Consider the following 17,728-nt stretch of genomic DNA (forward strand, 5'->3'; position numbering starts at 1 on the left):
GCAACTAAAATATCTTTCCTGGGGCTCGCATCCATCTGGCCAGACTCAACATGATACAGGGAAAGAGTCCACAACAGTTTGTACAATGTGGGCAGAATCCAAAGACAATCCGTTTCTCCACCAGTAACCAACTCCCTCACTGCACCAGCACAATTACTTACCTGTTGCCCTCATTGCTAATAACAGGCAGATACGGGAGTAACCCTCTGAAGCGATGAAATCATCTGCAGAAACCTGCAAGAACAAGAAACTGGAGTTGGAAATCTCAAATTTCAGCAATTGTTAGAGTTCATCGCTTGTAAAGGCAAATCAGAAGAATTCACGTGGGATGGAGAGTTGCTAAATGTACAAATTGCTTGTTCTTTTCAGCTGTTATTTACTCAAAACGTAGGCAGCATTGTGATATGATATCACCTGGAGATGCAGTTTGATTTGCTGCCTAAATACTTTCTATTTGCAGAGTTGCTGTGCAATTCAGTGGAAATAAAATGTTGCTCATGTTTAAGAGAATAGCTTTTATAAACACCACCTTTCCACTTCTGGGATGAAACTCATTATAGCCTGCTCTTTTATAGGTTAGCTGAATTGAGCTGTGTTCTTCAGAAAACCAGCCATATTAATAAATACCTGTGGTAACCCAGTACTGAATAATCTGAAAAATATATTGGAGCTTAAAGATGGAAAGAACTATGTAAACTTTTGTCACTGATTATTATAGTAAGTATAGTACAGGAATGTTCTGTCCTAAGATCTACTGTAACAACTGCAGGTGAATTGTAACCACAGTCACGTTCAACCAATATTTTTGACCAATGGTGGAAGATAACCTCTCAAATCGAAGGAATGGATTAATCTACTTTCATAGTATAATAAAATCATCTAGACTATGTTCAGTTCTGCTGTACTCAAATTTGTGGGAATGAGACAAGAGGGATTCTTTTTTTGTCATTTATGTAGTCTCTAGATTTACCTACCGGCTCCATAGAATGTATGTAATCCAGACTAATATTATTTTATGAAGCACTCTGATAGCAGCCACAGGGCATCAGAATTTTATAAGAGTGTCAATAGTCAAAGCATAACACAATTATATAAACAGACTTCAAATATTAAATATTATGTACATATTAAAATTTAAATAACTGCACTAAATCAACTGATAATTGCATATATTATTAAAACCAATGAATTTACAATTACATTTACAAATATATTAGAAATCCTCTTGCTTTAGTTTAGCTCCTGTGGAAAAAAAAAAAAATTTTGTACATTATGTGCAACTTCAGTAAATCTAATAATGGAATTATTGGAAATAATTATTTAGAATATATATATATATGTGTGTGTGAATATATATGCAGAGAGAGGGAGAATAATCATTTTTCTACATTATAGAAAAAGCTTTTTGAAAGCAGGTTATGTTTGTGAAGGAAGAGTATATCAAATCATTAAGTAGTTAGAAACACGAAATTAGCAAGTCATCAAACTGCCTCCTGCTTTTAACTTTACCACCCAGCCAAATGATACACTGGCCTCATAATGAAGCTGGCTTAAGCAGTCTCTTTCTCCCCACCCCTGCTGTGGACGTTCATCCCCACACCTGTGTTGCACTTCACCATTGCCTAAATCATGCTGATTTGATGGTTTGTGTAGCAGTGCTGAAAACAGAATTACGGACACAACACTGCTGAGGAATGAAATAATTTTGTGGAAAACATGAGGTAACTGGGTGGCGGGGAGTGGGGGGCAAAAAACATACTGCTGAAGGAATAAAATAACCTTGTGCAAAAAAATGAGGTGGGAGGGAGAAGTGGGTAGGGAGAAATTCTAACTCAACCACTTTTAATTGTCTATAGAGAGCAAGATCCATGCAACCTACCTCAAGATAAATCATCTTAGGCTGTCACCTGATAAGAGAAGAGACTGAATAAACCAAATACACACAGAATTTGAAGTGAATCAGTTATGACTGATGTGCTGTGCTGTGGGGAGCTCCTCTACCCCCTTGGCTTGTGCTGCTGATGAAAAATTATTTGCCATTAGGGCACCCGTCATCATCAAAAGCACACAAGGAGCTGCATAACAGCTAGTTAAATAAGAAACAAACACATTATGGATGTATAGTTTAATTACCTTTCCTCAGTGATATCACATTAATTGACACCAGTATAGACTTGCCTTAACCTTTTAAATTACTTTACACACACATAGGTAATGTATTATTGTCACCACGGCTTCAGAGTATTAGCCGCTCTAACATCCAGGTACCAGCGCCTTCAGCACCAAACTGATGCCACAGCAGCTTCTGTTAAGCTGTCCCAAACAACACTGCAGTTCTGTGAATCTTTCATAGTTATTCCCATAACCAGCATGTTAAAAATAAATCCTGCCTTGCTCTTCCTGAACTATGGAATTCTGCCCTTAGAATATATTTTACTCTCTTGTTCTTAGAATATATAACTTCTGGGACTAAATGCTGATTTGAAGAGGTGCATTTGAAGTAATCTGCACGTGGGAAGTGACCAGGACTTTAAACGCAGTGAACTATCCATAACTCAGGCTGAATTTCCAATCATGGGAAGGCCACACATTTAGGTGTCTTTACCTATGCATGATTTAAGAGGTATAGGGGCCAGAAGGAATTCAGGGTCATGAAACAGATGAGACTACCACTCTCTGTTTTTTGTTTGTTTCTTTTTTTAGTTATTGATTGTAATGAGAATTTTTTTATCACAGATTTGACAAAGACATACTCTATAATTAACGTAACATTTCCAGATTATATTTTATCACTTTACTTTTTGTTCTGAAATTTCAGCTAAAGGGACCATCTCCTGGAACATCTAAAAGTGGGCATTACAAAAAAAAATGCATAGGACTGAGAGCAGTCCTTCAATAGCAAGGGTATGGGAACAGTCTTCTTCCATTTCAGGATGCCATGATTCTTCAGTATAGGAAAAAAAAAAGACACGCAACACAACTAGTTAATAAGTACACAAAGTACACCAGTGTGTTTATTACATTTTTGCAAGCACTTTGTTCTACATTTCAAAAACGCCACCATCAAGCTGTTGGCACATTTATGTACAAAACAGATTAATTGTAATGCCTGCTACAAAGCATTCTTTGTGAAAATACAAACTCTAATACCAGAGAAGAGCCAAAAGCATTAACATCATTACATGAGTTTAAAAGACATAGTTTTAAAAATCAGCACAAATGTTTTAAGACACAAATCTGAAACACTACAATATAGAATCCAAAAGAGGTTCCTAATACTTTTGCAGAACTGTAATATCGGTACTGCACATATCAGAAAACTGTTGACCCCGTAGGACAGCCTAAGTGTGAAAAAAAAAATCAAAAACACAACCAAAAAACCCCCAAAACAAGCAAAAGAAAAAAAACCTAAATCAATTAATTAATACTACTTAATGCATTATCATGCCACAAAGAACTATAGTATTACCCTCTACTTACTACAAGAATTGTTAAAAATTACTGATGAGGCATGACTAGTAATAGTACAAAGAAGAGTTTTACTCAAGAAGTTTTATTAGAAATGCACTTACACTGAGAGAGAATTCACAATGGTCCAATAAGTGCACAAAACTACCTAAGCTTTTTAACACTGACAAAAATGTCTTGTCAGGCTACATCACTTTAAAAGACACTTTACAGCATTCTTGTAGCATTAGAAATAGGCAAAAACAAAAAAGAAAAAAGAAAAAGAAAAAAAGAAAAGAAACCACCAAATTTGGTCCAATAATACTGATTTTTTTTAAATAGGGTTTTTTGTTTTGTTTTTGATAAAAGTAATTCCTTCAAATTAAATGACCTATATTTCTGATATCACTTTCCTACCAAAATAAAGGTTCAAATATATTACTACACTTTCAAACAATAAGATCTGTAGTGGTCTTTCACCTTACTTTAACGTATTACAGGTAAAACAGTATGTGTAGGAAAACTAGAAGCCAAGCTATAACATTTATGGAAGTCTCCTTTAATATATCTCGTACAGTTCAGACAGGTGCAATCCAGTTAAATTTTTAAAGCAGGTAAAAAGACTTCTGACTCCTACGGTCACTGTATTTTTGATATATTACTTTCATAAATGCAGCTAAGCAGCAATTTCTCACATCATCATATGAACAGCTCCAATTTAGCATAACCATCGTTGAATTAAAGAGAGATCATTCTGTAGAAAACTATGGATAACTATATCACTTAATTAACAATTGTCTATATACCATAACTCTTTAACAGGTAACCGTGGTATTGAATTCCTCCGAAAGGCAAGTGGCCATGCATTGTTAGCACCACGGTCTGCATGCTCACAATACAAACAGGAATTATCACCCATGGAACTTGGAACAAGAGAATATTTTTTAAAAACATCAAGAATAATACAATGTTAACAAAGATAAGAAGCACTTTTTTCTTTTTTTAATCTTTTTTCATTTTTCTTTTTTTTTTCTTTTTTTACCCACTATTACAAATTTAGAAATTGCACCTTTGTTTAAAATGTTCTTAGGACCTTCATTCAAGTGGAGCAGGGTCCATCTGGCAATATTTCCAAATATAAAGGAAAGTCATCAGAGTGTTTTCTCTATATATTGTACATCATGTACAATGGTCCCTTTGAAGTATACCTGTAGTTAAAGTAGTATTGAATTTAAAACTAAAAAGTATAAAAAGCTATTTTCTCAAAAACATATAAGAAACAATGCAAAAGGTGTTATGCATAACACATACAAAGTGATTAAAAAAATCAAACACATTTTCGTATTTGACAATAGTTTAGTATCCTTGATCTAGCAGAACTAATTGGTTTAAAAGGATTCAGGAAAGGCTATTTAGGAGCTTTGTGGTAGAGAATGGTCACACAAAGTAAGAACTAATTAAGAAACAAGTGCTAGACAGCCAAGAATTGTACATGGGTGACATGTAAGTCACCCAAACTACCTTTTGTGAGAAGCACTTTGAATTGTTTTTAAAATGGTTGGATGGCCTTTAGTTAAACAACAAAGCATTCAAATGTTAGAAAGTAAGACAAGGTTTCTCTTATGTGTACGCATTGAGCCGCTCTTTAGAGCGAGTAGAATGAATATCATGAAGCTCTTGTTCCTCCTTTGACTTAATATCCTCATACTTTTGCATTCGGCAAGCATCTTTCACATAGGCCCAGTTAGCAGACAAGACCATGAGATAATGAACCTGCAAGAGAAGTAACACAGGGTTAGAAAACAATGGAGTGAGTCAGAATGCAGCACGTTCACAGTTGAAAACTATAGGATAGATTTTTGGATTTCATCAGACAGGACTAAGCACTATTAAGTTAGGAAGTAGTATAGAAACAATATGTAAAGTCCAACCTTGAGCTTCACTAATCCTAGGGTTACTCAACTGAAAGCTGTTGCTGCTACAAGACTAGCAGTTGGTGGCAAGGGCTAGAGAAAAATTAAAAGATAACTGAAAATGAACAAATCAGGGCAGTATCTAAGCCCTTCACCTTCTATATCCTGAGAGCAAGAAGAGAGTGTAGTACAGGAATACGTACATTAGTCTTAAGTCAATATAACGACACAGTGATCTTCCTGGACTCATCACCCGAGATTCATCTGGCTGCTTTAGCTAGTCCAAGCATTTTCTCCTCTCCTCTACTTTACTGTTTCAGCTAGTCTGCAAATTTATAGGGAAAAATGCCTTTTAGTTATTTCTTGCAGTTTTCCCTACTGAGTCACTACTTGTTAAAGTAGTTGCTTATTATGAAAATATGCTGTAGATTTGCTGTAGAGATTTGCTTTTTCTTTATAGTTGAAGCTTGCACTGGTTTTCCTTTTAACCATGATTTCTTTCTTTGACCTACAACTCTAGCTATTTCATAAACAACAACTAATTTGGGAAGAATGGTCAAGAATTTAAAAATAGGTTCAGCCATGCAAAATGTGACAAAATATAACCATTACCAAACTTTCCCTTACTAAGGGCAATACATTTGACACCTTTTAATCTAGTAATTATATTTCACTGTTATGTAGTTATACCATTCTTTATTTGTTTACTTCTTAAAAATGCTTAGAGAACAAAAAACTGATTTGTCTGACTTTAACGACCACTTTTACATGCACTCTGAATAGAGCAGAAATGATATTCTTGTCCCATGTAAATTTTGAAGATTTAAAAATATGCTTTTTATTTCTCAGAAGAATAAAACTGAGAACTTTCAAAGTGTTCCATCTAAAAACAAAACAAAAAATGATCTGAAAAGAAGTGAGAGAAAGAAACCCTACAACCCACAATTAGAAATGCCAATTAATTGAGACTACTGGCTCACACACAGCCATCACAAATACCTGGATGAGCCATGATGACACACTCCCAAAGAACTTGGTTTATTTATCCTAGCAAGTGTGAAGGACACTTGATTACTATGAATGACTAAACACCACTTAAAGGATATTGACACTATTGTCACAAGAATAAATGTAGTAACATGGCTCTGAATAAATTAAATCTGAAATTTAGTGAAAGTAGAAAAATTAGATTCAGCAAATGTTTTCCATTATGAATACAGGAGGTAAAACACCTCAGTTACCTTTGAGATGGAACTTAGTAGTTTATAAAAATCACATGGTATGGCTGCCAGTGACTGAGCTTAATGACCTGTGGTTGTCCCCCCAGTCCTATGTGCAGAACAGTGGCAGTGTATGAGCAAAAAGGTGATAAATTCTAATACAACTCCAATAACTCCAAGGAGCTGCTGCCAAAAAGACTTTATTCAAAACTTTCTCATTCAGGGGCATCACATGCTGTCTGCAGACAGAGTTTATGTTCCTCATTTAGTCCCTTTCGGGGTTAATTTGCCTAGTCTTTGTGTTTATGGTTATGTACGCTTTAGACTCTGGCTGCCTGTTGGAGCAAAAAACTGCTTTCTTGCCCACTTCAGCTTCCCAGGAGTGGGCCTTTCAGGTCATTTTCAGACTACCAGCTTTGCTTTCAAAAGCGGATCCCAAAGTCCTACCTTCAGTCTGCTGGATCTGCTTGCAAGGAGCCTCTGACTTTCTCCAAACTTGTCTCCCTCTCACCTTAGGACAATATTCTTTACCTGACCTCTGGGAAGTACAACATGCTCTATTCGCTCTGTATTCAGCTGGAAAACAACAATGGTCAGTGACAATGTCCAACTGGTTTATTCCAGGACTCTCCGGACAGTTATTCCTCCCCTAGCAGGCTTTCAGATACTTTCTCATGGAAGCTTCTCTTATGTTTACAGTAATCATCTCTCTCTCAACACATGGATAATTTCCTGAAAACAGAAAGAAGTCATCCCTCCCTGGGCGATTGGGAAACTAAACTGGTATTCAGTTAATGGAAGATGGAATACACTGATCTTAAAAATGTCTTGAGATGATGCAAATTTGTATTAGGCTGCTGTAGGGCTATGAATATCTTAGATTCATGTTAAATGTACAGAACCAATTCTGCATGTTCTTTCTTTTTTGGAAATGCCAGTGCTGGCTTTTTTTACAAATGTTTGGTGACAACTGTTGGTGATTAGGGCAGGCTAGCACTCTGCACTTCTTAATCCAGATAATTAAGATCAAGGAAAACATTCTGAAAGGCTTCACAGGAACAATTATTTTCAGTGCTTTTTTTGGCCTACTAGCCTATGGCAAGATTCCCCTCAGTTAATTCCTGTTTGAGGAATACAGCCTGGGTGGAGGAGCCATAAAATAGGAACAAGTATTCAAATAATCTGTCCTCTGTGAGAAGCGTGTACAGAGAGTAGTATTCCTGTATATCCTTAGGAGTTTCTTATTATTCCTAATAAAGTATTAACAATAAAATCTGTGATGACAGTGCAAGTGTTGGAGATAACACTGTGCACTCCTGTGTTACTCTGGGACAAATTCTGTTGGTCATTTAATACACAGGAAAAAGAAATGCCCCTTATCAAACTACATAATCCCAAAAGGTATCACCAAGAATAGTCTCTGGATCATGCATTTGTGGATCAAATGAGAGACTGCTGATAAATACTCACTCAGCTGAATGAAATGCTTTAAATTTCCTTCACAGTAAAACTCTACAAAATTCGGAAGAAACAGGCTGGCAATCCCCTTTTGTCATCTCAGACAATTATGATTTGCAATCCAATAAAAATACCAGTGCTACTCTTTTGAGGAAAAGATTTCAATTCAAAAATCAAATCTGAGCCTGGAAGAGGTAGACTGCTGAGAACACTACAAGTTGGGGCTCTCTGAGCAGTGTATTCACGTCTTCCTGACCTTTCAAAATCTATCAGTCAGAAAAACTTGCAGTTGCATACACGGTGAAAACAGGTCCGTGCAAGCACACTTCTTACCCATGCAAAATACTTACTCGGTAACTTCCCAGTATGAGACAAATTTAAAACCAATGTCAAGCAGTTGGGCATTTTTGCTGGATTTTCAAAAAACTATATAGCAATGACAAAATACTCTGAAGGTACATTGGCCACAGTCTGACCTTCATTATACTCCCATTTTTCTCACATCCCTATCTTAAAAAGTCACAGAACCACAGTTCTGGCACAGCTACTGAAAACTCTTTTGGAGTGCACATTTACTACAAGTAGGCTGACTTTCCTGGAAATAGCTACTTTTACTCAAATAATGAATATAATCTCAAATACATGTGCACACTATATAATTACATATACGCTAAACAATCCGATGTAATCTGGGACCTAGTGATCAGCGCAATTTGAAAGTAAAATCTTACCATGTCCAGCCCTGTAAGGCCTTTCTCCATTTGAACAAGAATAGCAAGTATTTGGAGCTTTATCCAGAGTAGACTGAAACCATTCAAAGTCCTGCCACCTTTGTTTTTTTTTATTTAACACTAAGTTCCTGGCTAACATAGTCACACTAAGGAGGTCATCTCTAAGTGGCTGTCTAATTGCATTTCACAATTCCATGACCTGATTAGCCTGGAGCTAGCAGGGCCATGTCAAGGCTTATTCAAACTGAGGCAGGCCTGCTTCCACAGTCTGCCTCAGGATGGTTCAATTACAGACATACGCAAGGCTCCCTGCAAGGGTCTCTGTTCTCGCTTAGATTTCTTCTTGGAGGAGAAAGTATGCTTCAGCCTTTCAAATCTGTAGAATTTGCATTTCCTTATTTCAATCGGGCAAAATCTGAAGAACTGTTTTTCTACCCCTCACCTGCATCTAATATCCCTCAAAAGAGCATGAATTATACTGGAGGAGAGGAACTAGCCTACTTATACACAACATTCCCCCCACCCCTTCTTGTTTCTTCATGTTACAGGACATAATTAAACTCAGTTGATGGGGAAGTTTAGGTGGAAGAATACTGTTCAGGTGGTCACTCTTGAGAAGAAACTGTATACCTTAAAATTCAGTTTGGGTGTGATGATTTTTGGAAAACATCACAGGCAGTATTTTTACTAGTCCTATAATCAACCCTTTAAGATGCTAGCATTTATATTTAAACCACTTCATGTCATCTGTTTCTATCTGACACAGGAATAAAAATAAAAAAAATAAATTGTATTACTTAAACAATTATTTCTGTAGACTTTTATTTCTATTCAGACATAAGAAATAACAATTTTATTCATTTTCACAATAAATGCCTACATTTTTCTAAATTATATTTTTAAAATACAGATTAATGAAAAGTATCCTGGTGATAGATTGTCTTAATATTTATGAACAAACTGATTTCTCTGGTAAATTTCATGGCAAACATTTACAACTCACAGAGTTAGAGAAATCTGAACACATTAAATAATCTGGCCCATATCTCCACAAGTGATACAAGCAAAGCCTATCAATGTCATGACTTAAAATGTCTTTTGAAAAAAACTGGTTTTACTATTTAAATTATGCAGCATGGATGATGAAGTACTACTGCTAACTGGTGATAAATACAAAATACTCAACTACTATAGTCAGACAGGATATTCTAGTTGAAAGTAAGCAATTGTAAGAAATCTTTCAAATTTACAATAAAATTATGAGCTTCCTTTTTTGTAAAGCACTTGTATTTTAATCTCATTGTTCATCTCACTGTCTGTTAAGAAGTCTTGTTGAGAACTCACCAATCCGGAGATCTGCTACTGCTGTGGACACATGCAAAGACACTGGACTGTAACTTCATTAACTTAACACATTTGTGATTCATCTAGTGACAGCACATATGAGGGAACTTGCTGTCCATCCCTCTTGCATGGCTTATGCACATTTTGCACCCTGGCCCACTGCTGATACCGTACCACCTTCTACTGTTTTGAGGGTTGGATCTAGGAAAAAGGGAGCTTTGTTTTTGCTATATGAGACATTTAGGATCCCAAATATATTCTCCCTCCCCTAAATCTACTTCTGAAGAAAGAGGACCTGTTAATATCTGCTTATCCAACTGCAAAATCCTGAAGTCTCCCTCCTGTCTTGCCCACAGTCTTTGGGTTACTGTGTTGGGTGTGAAGCACGTTACTCAACCTATAAATATGGTCTGGTACCCCGGTATTGAAAATTATCATCATCAGAGTGGAATGTGCTCATCTTCATCAGGTAACTTGAGATCACCAAGGTAGGGTGATCATTACCAAATTGAAGATTCATTACAAAATTTAAATAGAGACAACACAATTGCAAACATTATAATAAAGCGTAAAAAGAAATTAAAAGAACACTAAGCATATATTTATGAGCTCTAACACTCTAAACTCTTTACAGGGACTTAGATCCTGAACTTACATTTCTGTTGAAATAGCTGGCGTGCTTTCATACCAGCTTTGTGCAGTCACAGAATCCAATAAAAAGCATACTTGCATAAGGGCAACCCATGAAAAACGTGTGAATAAATGTGAGCTATCAAACTGAATTCCTAGTGGATCGGTGCTCAGTGTATTCTATCCATGGCATTTTTGATATGGAATTGTGAGCTTTCAAGGGCTTCTTTAAACATTATTTGAAATATCCTATACTAAAAGTTCAATACACCTACCTAATTTGTTTCCACTGAAAACCTACTCAGTTTGTTTTCACTGAATATCTGCAATTTCTTTTATACTCCAAAGCCAGTCTTGGTGGCTAATTCTGATTCAAAAATCTTCTTTGAAATGCAGAATGGTTATCTGAACAAATTAACATTTGATCAACTTCCCATTTCAGGTGAATATACCTCAAAACAATACTGCACTGGAGAAATAATGTTGTCTTCAACATATAATACTATTAATAATAATGTATATACATAAAAATTACTACTTTGTCACCATTTTTTCAGATCGAGTCTATTTTGGGAAAATCTCAGAGTGAATTAATTAAAATATTAATATAATATAAAGTACTATTCTACTATTGTATTTATTATTTGTCATCTTGAAACAAAAATTACATTAGAATACGTAATTTTCCTTTAACTAGCTATGTGGCAGGTTGTCATGAAATATTGCAAAAACTGTAGGGAAGCACAAAAACTCTACTATGACAGGAGTACTAGCTTTGTTGAATACTCTCTGGTTCTCCCTTTTAATAAATTTAGTTTGAAGGAGAAGAAAAAGTTTATGGCCCCAGGATTCAATGAAGAACAGTACTGCTATCATAAAGCATAGCTCCAATTAATATAAGCATTAGTAGCAGTAGTAATAGCAATCATTTACACTTTTTTTTATGGAATACCTCAGTACCAAGCAACAGTCATTTTTTATTCCCTATTCCAGTGGGTACCATACAAACCCACAGTGGTACAGAGCCCCCACTCTCAAAATCCTGGTGTTTAAGAGGACATGGCAGACAAAAGTCAGAAAAACTGAGCAAATAGCCCCCATGCAATCTCCCTGAAACATTCTGACTGACAAAATATCATCATAATCAAAGCAATCTTCATTAGGAAAAATGGCAAAAATTAGTCCTGAAAGAAGAACTAACACATTTACACGCATGCACAGAATTTACAAAAGGAGTCTGCTCCTAAAACAGCAACATGGCGGGCCTGTGACTACCCAGAAAGGCATAGATCATAAAAGAGTATTACTATGGTCTTGAGGCTTCAAGAAGATGCTTGTCTGAACCCAGCAAGGGAGTGGTAAAAAGTTTTTCCATGTACTTGAAGGAATTTTATATTTAAAAAAGTAATCAGAACATTCTATGGTAAAAGCAATCCATGAATATATTTGAAAAAAAAAAAAAGAGAGAGTATTATGTTATAGAATTATATTTCACTAATAGCACTGACTGATAGTGTGCAAACTGAATGGCTGATGCTCAGAATCAGAAAGTATTCGTGACGCAGATGACACAGGATCTAAAGGGTTCGGGAAGTGTGTTGGGCAGCTTACCATAGCAATGACTGCTGCTCCAGCTCCAGCGAGCGCCACAATGAACAAGTGGAACGTCATGTTTAGCTGCAAAGGGGGACAAAGAAATGGACTTTCATGGTGGTAATGATAGATAGAAACCGAACAAAAAGTCTGAACAGCGCAACGCAAATAACTATGTTCTTAGTGCCACCCTTCTACAAAAGTAATGATTACTAATATCTTTTCTGAAAGATTGAAAGCACTGCATGGCATTGTACACATACCTATGTTATAATAGTACTCGTATCAAGAATAAAGCACCAGCAATCCTTAAAAAAGTCTATTTAAAAATAATTAAAAGAAATAATAAATAATTTTAAAATAATTATTTAAAAATAAGATAGTACAGCATTTTTCTTCTACAGTTACAATACCATGTAACTAGATCAGCAAGCAGACACAGTGCTTTCTCCAGAGGCAGAGACAGCCTAAGAAAATCCTGCTCCCTCTGTCAGCTGCAGCTTCCCACACTCACATATTAATTTACTGCCCTCTCAATTTTGCTAGTAAATGTGTTCATAGTGCTACAATATAAACTGGGTTATTGAAACAATCCAAGTTAGCCACCTCTTTCTTCCTTATCTCACCCAAATCAAACCCTTACAGTCGTTTTTCATTTTAGATCTGGTTTACAGAGCAGCCCCTGACTGAGGGCTGACTGCACTGTAAGGGTTCCATTTCCTTAAATGGTTTTGGTATAAAAGAAGGCAGATTGTGTAACTTCAGTCTAAGAAGATTTATTCAAGCAGGGTAAGACCCAACAAAACAGGTAGCTAAACACCCGCTGACTCCAGAGGAATCAAGATTTTAGTCTCCTTCTGTTTCAGATAAACATCATTTTATTTGTCCTGTCTTCCTCCCTGTTCATTTAAAAACACACCAAAAATCTCAGCTGCACTGAAATAGGTGGATTTTGCCTAAGGGAAAAACAAAGAGAAAAATATACTAGAAAGTTGTTCTCTTCACACACTGTAAAAGGTTGGTCAAAGCCATTTCTAAAAATTACTCTCCTATCACAACAGTAATCACAATATCTTCAAACAGTGATTCCATATACAGTCAATCTTATTGTGCAGCAGATGCATTAGCCTTCAAAAACATCTCAGTCAAAATACACCTGGCTTAATGGAATCTTTAAAAAATTATAATAAAGGTGTATTTAGAAAACTAATGGCTGGAGAAACTGCACTGACTAATTTGGGTACCTGGTAAAAGGGTAGGAAAAGTACTTGATGATGTATTTTCCGCTGGGATTTCATTCCATCACTTTAGCTAGGATTAGAACATTAAAAGTAAGAAGAAAGCATACACATCAGTTGCTTCCTATTATAACGTATGTTATGGTTTTGCAAAAATATTATCACATTTTCTCACCTCATTAGACTCACACATCTTGATGAAACTTTCTGACATGGTGCAAATCTTCTTTTCCTCTCCAATAGTTACAATACCTGGAACAGAATAAATATGCATAGTGTTTAGTACTCCAGCTATGTAGTAGCTTACTTCATGTGAGCCAGGAAAGCTAAGATACAAATTTTTGGCCGCATGAAGAACTTCACATTACAACAAAATCAGTGTCTCCTACATCAGGTGTCACAAAACTGACATACTACCTGTTTAGCAAAAGCTGTAGTAGGAAATATGCAGGTAATAATTTCTTAGCCATTTTTAAAAACATCTTAATTCTAGGTTTGGATCAGCAGAGTATTCAAACGCCAGAAAATAACTTGCAACCAGTGTATGCACTTACCATGTTGGTATATTCATAAATATTCTTTGTCCTCATGTTGAGGAATGTGCCATATATTGTATTCACATGTGTTGATTTGGTACAAAGCTTCCTTAAGAAGTTATAAAAAGCATTACTCAAGGTCATGCTGTGTTATAATAACAGTTTCTATCAATAAGAAGAACTATTGCTATTGAAATTGCTATATTGCTTGCTTTAGCTGACGAGCAGATACTAAATCAAAGGTAAGCTTGAAGAAAGCAACTATAACTGAGTTACCATGAAAAATGGTAAAGCATACTTTCCTATTAGGAATCAGCATGTTTTACAGTGGACTGGACCATTTAGGGGAGACAAATATATGCACAGAATAAACATTGATATATTAGTACTCTATGCACATTTTAAACTTAATAATAAAATAGGCATAAGTATTAGGAAAATAAAATCTCATAGAGAGAAGAATGAAGACTCTTAATGAGATCTATACAGATAATTGCTTTTTCAACACACCTGACATCCTGAAAAAAATTCAATGAATTAAAAAGATTTTTTCCCCCATTAAAACAATGACGTGAAATATTTTGTTTCAGATTAAATGAAATGTTCAATATGAACCAAACTGTTTCACTCCAAAGCAATACGCAGTTTTTTATATCTCAATATGACAATTGAAAATATATAGTAATTTTGTCTTAGGCCAAGGAAACAAAAGAATTAGACTCACAAAACTGCCCAATAACGAAATGAATACCGAAAGCTCAGTGGGCTGAGGAATCACTGAGAGCTAGAACATCTAGATTCACATCAGTCTTCTGACAGAAAGGAATTGAATTGTCATTACCAACATATGAGTTCTCAGACTTTTAAAGATTCCAACCCCCCTTTTCTCCAAATTTTCCATCCCTCACAAACACGTTTGTGTGCATCTCCACTTTATTCTAAATTCCGTGGTTCAGCCTGTAGCTCCCTTTCTCTCTCCATTTCCTTCTTTGAGTATTAGTATTTCTATTGTCTTCAATACATATTGTTAAATGATAAATTGATAAATACTGTATTCAATATGCATTAATATCTAGCCTCTGCAGGGATAGATGATAATCTAGAATTTCACATTTCCAAATCAGTGTCCTACCCACAAGATTAGAGTCATTCTGCAGATCAATGACTAATTAAGCATTTTGTACAAGTTCCAGAAGTTCCAAAAGGAGAGACTAAACAGAAGCCCACAGCCAAATTTTCAGTAATCTGAGAAGACTGACAATTTTGCTTCAATTTTCTTAGGTCGGGAAATGCAGTGAAAGTGAATCCCTAATACACTGCTCAGTGTCTTGATAGTGGGTGAAATGATAAAAGAGCATTACCTTTTCTCGAGGCACTTAAAAACTGTTTCAGAAACACTGTAACAGTTCATTTCAGGTATTTGGAAGCAAAGGAAAGTGACATTTTCTGAAATCTTGCTTTCTCGTGTTCTTCATTTACGTACCGTACTGGCGAAGATCCAAGCAGAGATTAGCTCCATCCACCAAGGTGGCATTTCGGCAAATGGTCCACAGATTGAAGTACATGTAAACAGGCAGAGAAGTGAAAGCTGTAACGCCAAGCCAGGCCAACATAAAGATGTATGTCAGCATAATAAACTGCAATAAAGGAAGGAAAAACAAAATCAGTAGTAAATCAAAACCTAGCTGATATTCCATTACAAAAAAGGAGCTACATAGAAGCAACACAAAAGCGCTTCTGATTGTTTTTGTCCTTTTTGTTCTTATTTATATCATGGTTTTGGTCTGATAATCAATTCATGATCTGGCCAGAGTAAGTGACAGGGCACTAGCATGATGTTTCTGGAATAACAAAGATATTATGCATCCAGCAATGCAAGCTTACTTCCCATTTTTGTTACTCCTGGGCCTATGATTGATGGAAAGCACCACACCTGAAGTAGAGAGATATGCATGCCTTGTGAAGCATATCTCTCCCTCTCTCCCTCAATGCCATCACCACTACTCCATAGTTAAGATAAGTGGTCACTATGGTGTTTTCTTCCACTATCAATCACGATGCAAAAAACAGAACAAAATACTATAGAGCTTCTTTGCTTGCTTTTGCTTCTAAAATCTGGTTCCTAATAAAGAGCCATCATTATCCACGTCAAGCACAGAATGTCACTGGCAAATCCATTTTGAACTGAATCAATGAGAAAATATATTAGTCATTTTTTTCATATGGGGGACAAAATAGATATTGGGGTTGAAACAAATACAAGAGAATTCATCATTCAGAACAAACTGGAGAGTTTACCTCTGTTAATAAGAAATGCATTAAATTATATGCTTTGCAACATTTGCACTCCAAAGGATATATCTTTTCTTTTTCACCCGTGAGCCTCAAGAGTATAGCAGTCTGCTTGTAGGAAGCATTGAACTGCCCTTGCCTTCAGGGCTGGTAGCTATGCTGGCACACCCAGCTTCTGTAAATACGTAAGCATGCTAAATTACCACACTGCTGCTAACATGAGACAACCAGCAGACACATTCGTCAATAAAAAATTGCCTTTTCATTTTATGCTGTGGAAAGGATAAGAAAATGCTACATGGTTAAATGTGGAAGATAAGTCAGCCTCTAAATGCTGAATCAAAATAGCCCAAGATTTAATGGTTTCAGAAATGTTGATGGTCTAAGCACATTGCTGAACCAAAAAATTTTCAGCACACAACATTTTTGTAGAAGCTTCCCAGCCCCTTATCACAGCAAAATACTGAATCTATACAGCCAGTATCAAATACTGAATCTGAGAATAAGAAATAAGATGTATTTCTGAAAGCTGAATAAGCTGGTCCACAATCTGCTTAAAATTAAACCTTAAAGAGCAAGTAAGGAGAAAATGGAAATCACTTTCCAGTTCCTTTTAATATAAGATCTCTCAAATCAGGAGATAAAGGAAAGAACCTAATATAAACGTGGATCTTAGTTATCCAAATCAAATAAGGTCAGATTTGAAAGGGCTGCAGATGCTAGTGAAAACTGTTAGATACAGGGCTTGTCTATAAGGAGCATCTCAGGAAAATGAATCCAAAAACCCAAAAGATTTGAATTTTAGGTGATGTAGTAACATTACTTTGAAAACACATCTTCTCAAACAATAGTCCTTAATCTGATTTACCTTAACTCACTTTTAAAGAATATTAAATAAAAACCATTTTAATTCTGAAGAAGAGTATTTACATAGGGGGTTTAATGTAGCTTAATTAATCTACTTTAAAATTCAATTCAGATTAATTTTCCTGCTTGTCCCTAGGTAGATGAGTCTTTCAGCAGTAGAAAGATGAAAATAAAAAGCGGGAGAAAAAGCTGGAGAATTTATAGCACCAAAAATAATTATCAAAAGGATGGAAGAAATTAAAAGATAAAGCAGAACAAAGAACAGAAGTATTCAGTCTAACACCTGCAGTATCTTCTTTCTACCATTCTCTTCACTTAGAATTCAACACTCCAGCTTAACCTGCCAATTTGTAAGTTAAGAGCCATTTTAATTTGTCTCTTAAAATCAAGGTTAGGTTGAAAGAGAAACTGATGCATCTAATTTACATTTAAAGATTTCAGGAAGTGGATTCATACATG

The 17,728-nt window shown here is 35.7% G+C and overlaps 1 protein-coding gene across 2 annotated transcripts in view; it reads right to left on the minus strand.

Annotated features, from left to right (window-relative positions):
- Positions 1-2,984: 2,984 nt before the first annotated feature.
- The window catches only part of GPM6A (glycoprotein M6A), a 133,577-nt gene continuing 118,833 nt past the window's right edge, over positions 2,985-17,728 (minus strand). For both annotated transcript variants that reach the window (XM_026105217.2, XM_064510984.1), the window contains exons 4-7: positions 15,594-15,747; positions 13,750-13,826; positions 12,355-12,420; positions 2,985-5,220 (exon numbers count right to left, since the gene is read on the minus strand). In XM_026105217.2, coding sequence (XP_025961002.1) covers positions 5,068-5,220; positions 12,355-12,420; positions 13,750-13,826; positions 15,594-15,747 — 450 coding nt within the window. In that variant the 3' untranslated portion in view covers positions 2,985-5,067. The remainder of the gene's footprint in view (positions 5,221-12,354; positions 12,421-13,749; positions 13,827-15,593; positions 15,748-17,728) is intronic.

The sequence above is a fragment of the Dromaius novaehollandiae genome, chromosome 4 (genome assembly GCF_036370855.1).
Source record: "Dromaius novaehollandiae isolate bDroNov1 chromosome 4, bDroNov1.hap1, whole genome shotgun sequence".
Taxonomy (NCBI): Eukaryota; Metazoa; Chordata; class Aves; order Casuariiformes; family Dromaiidae; genus Dromaius; species Dromaius novaehollandiae.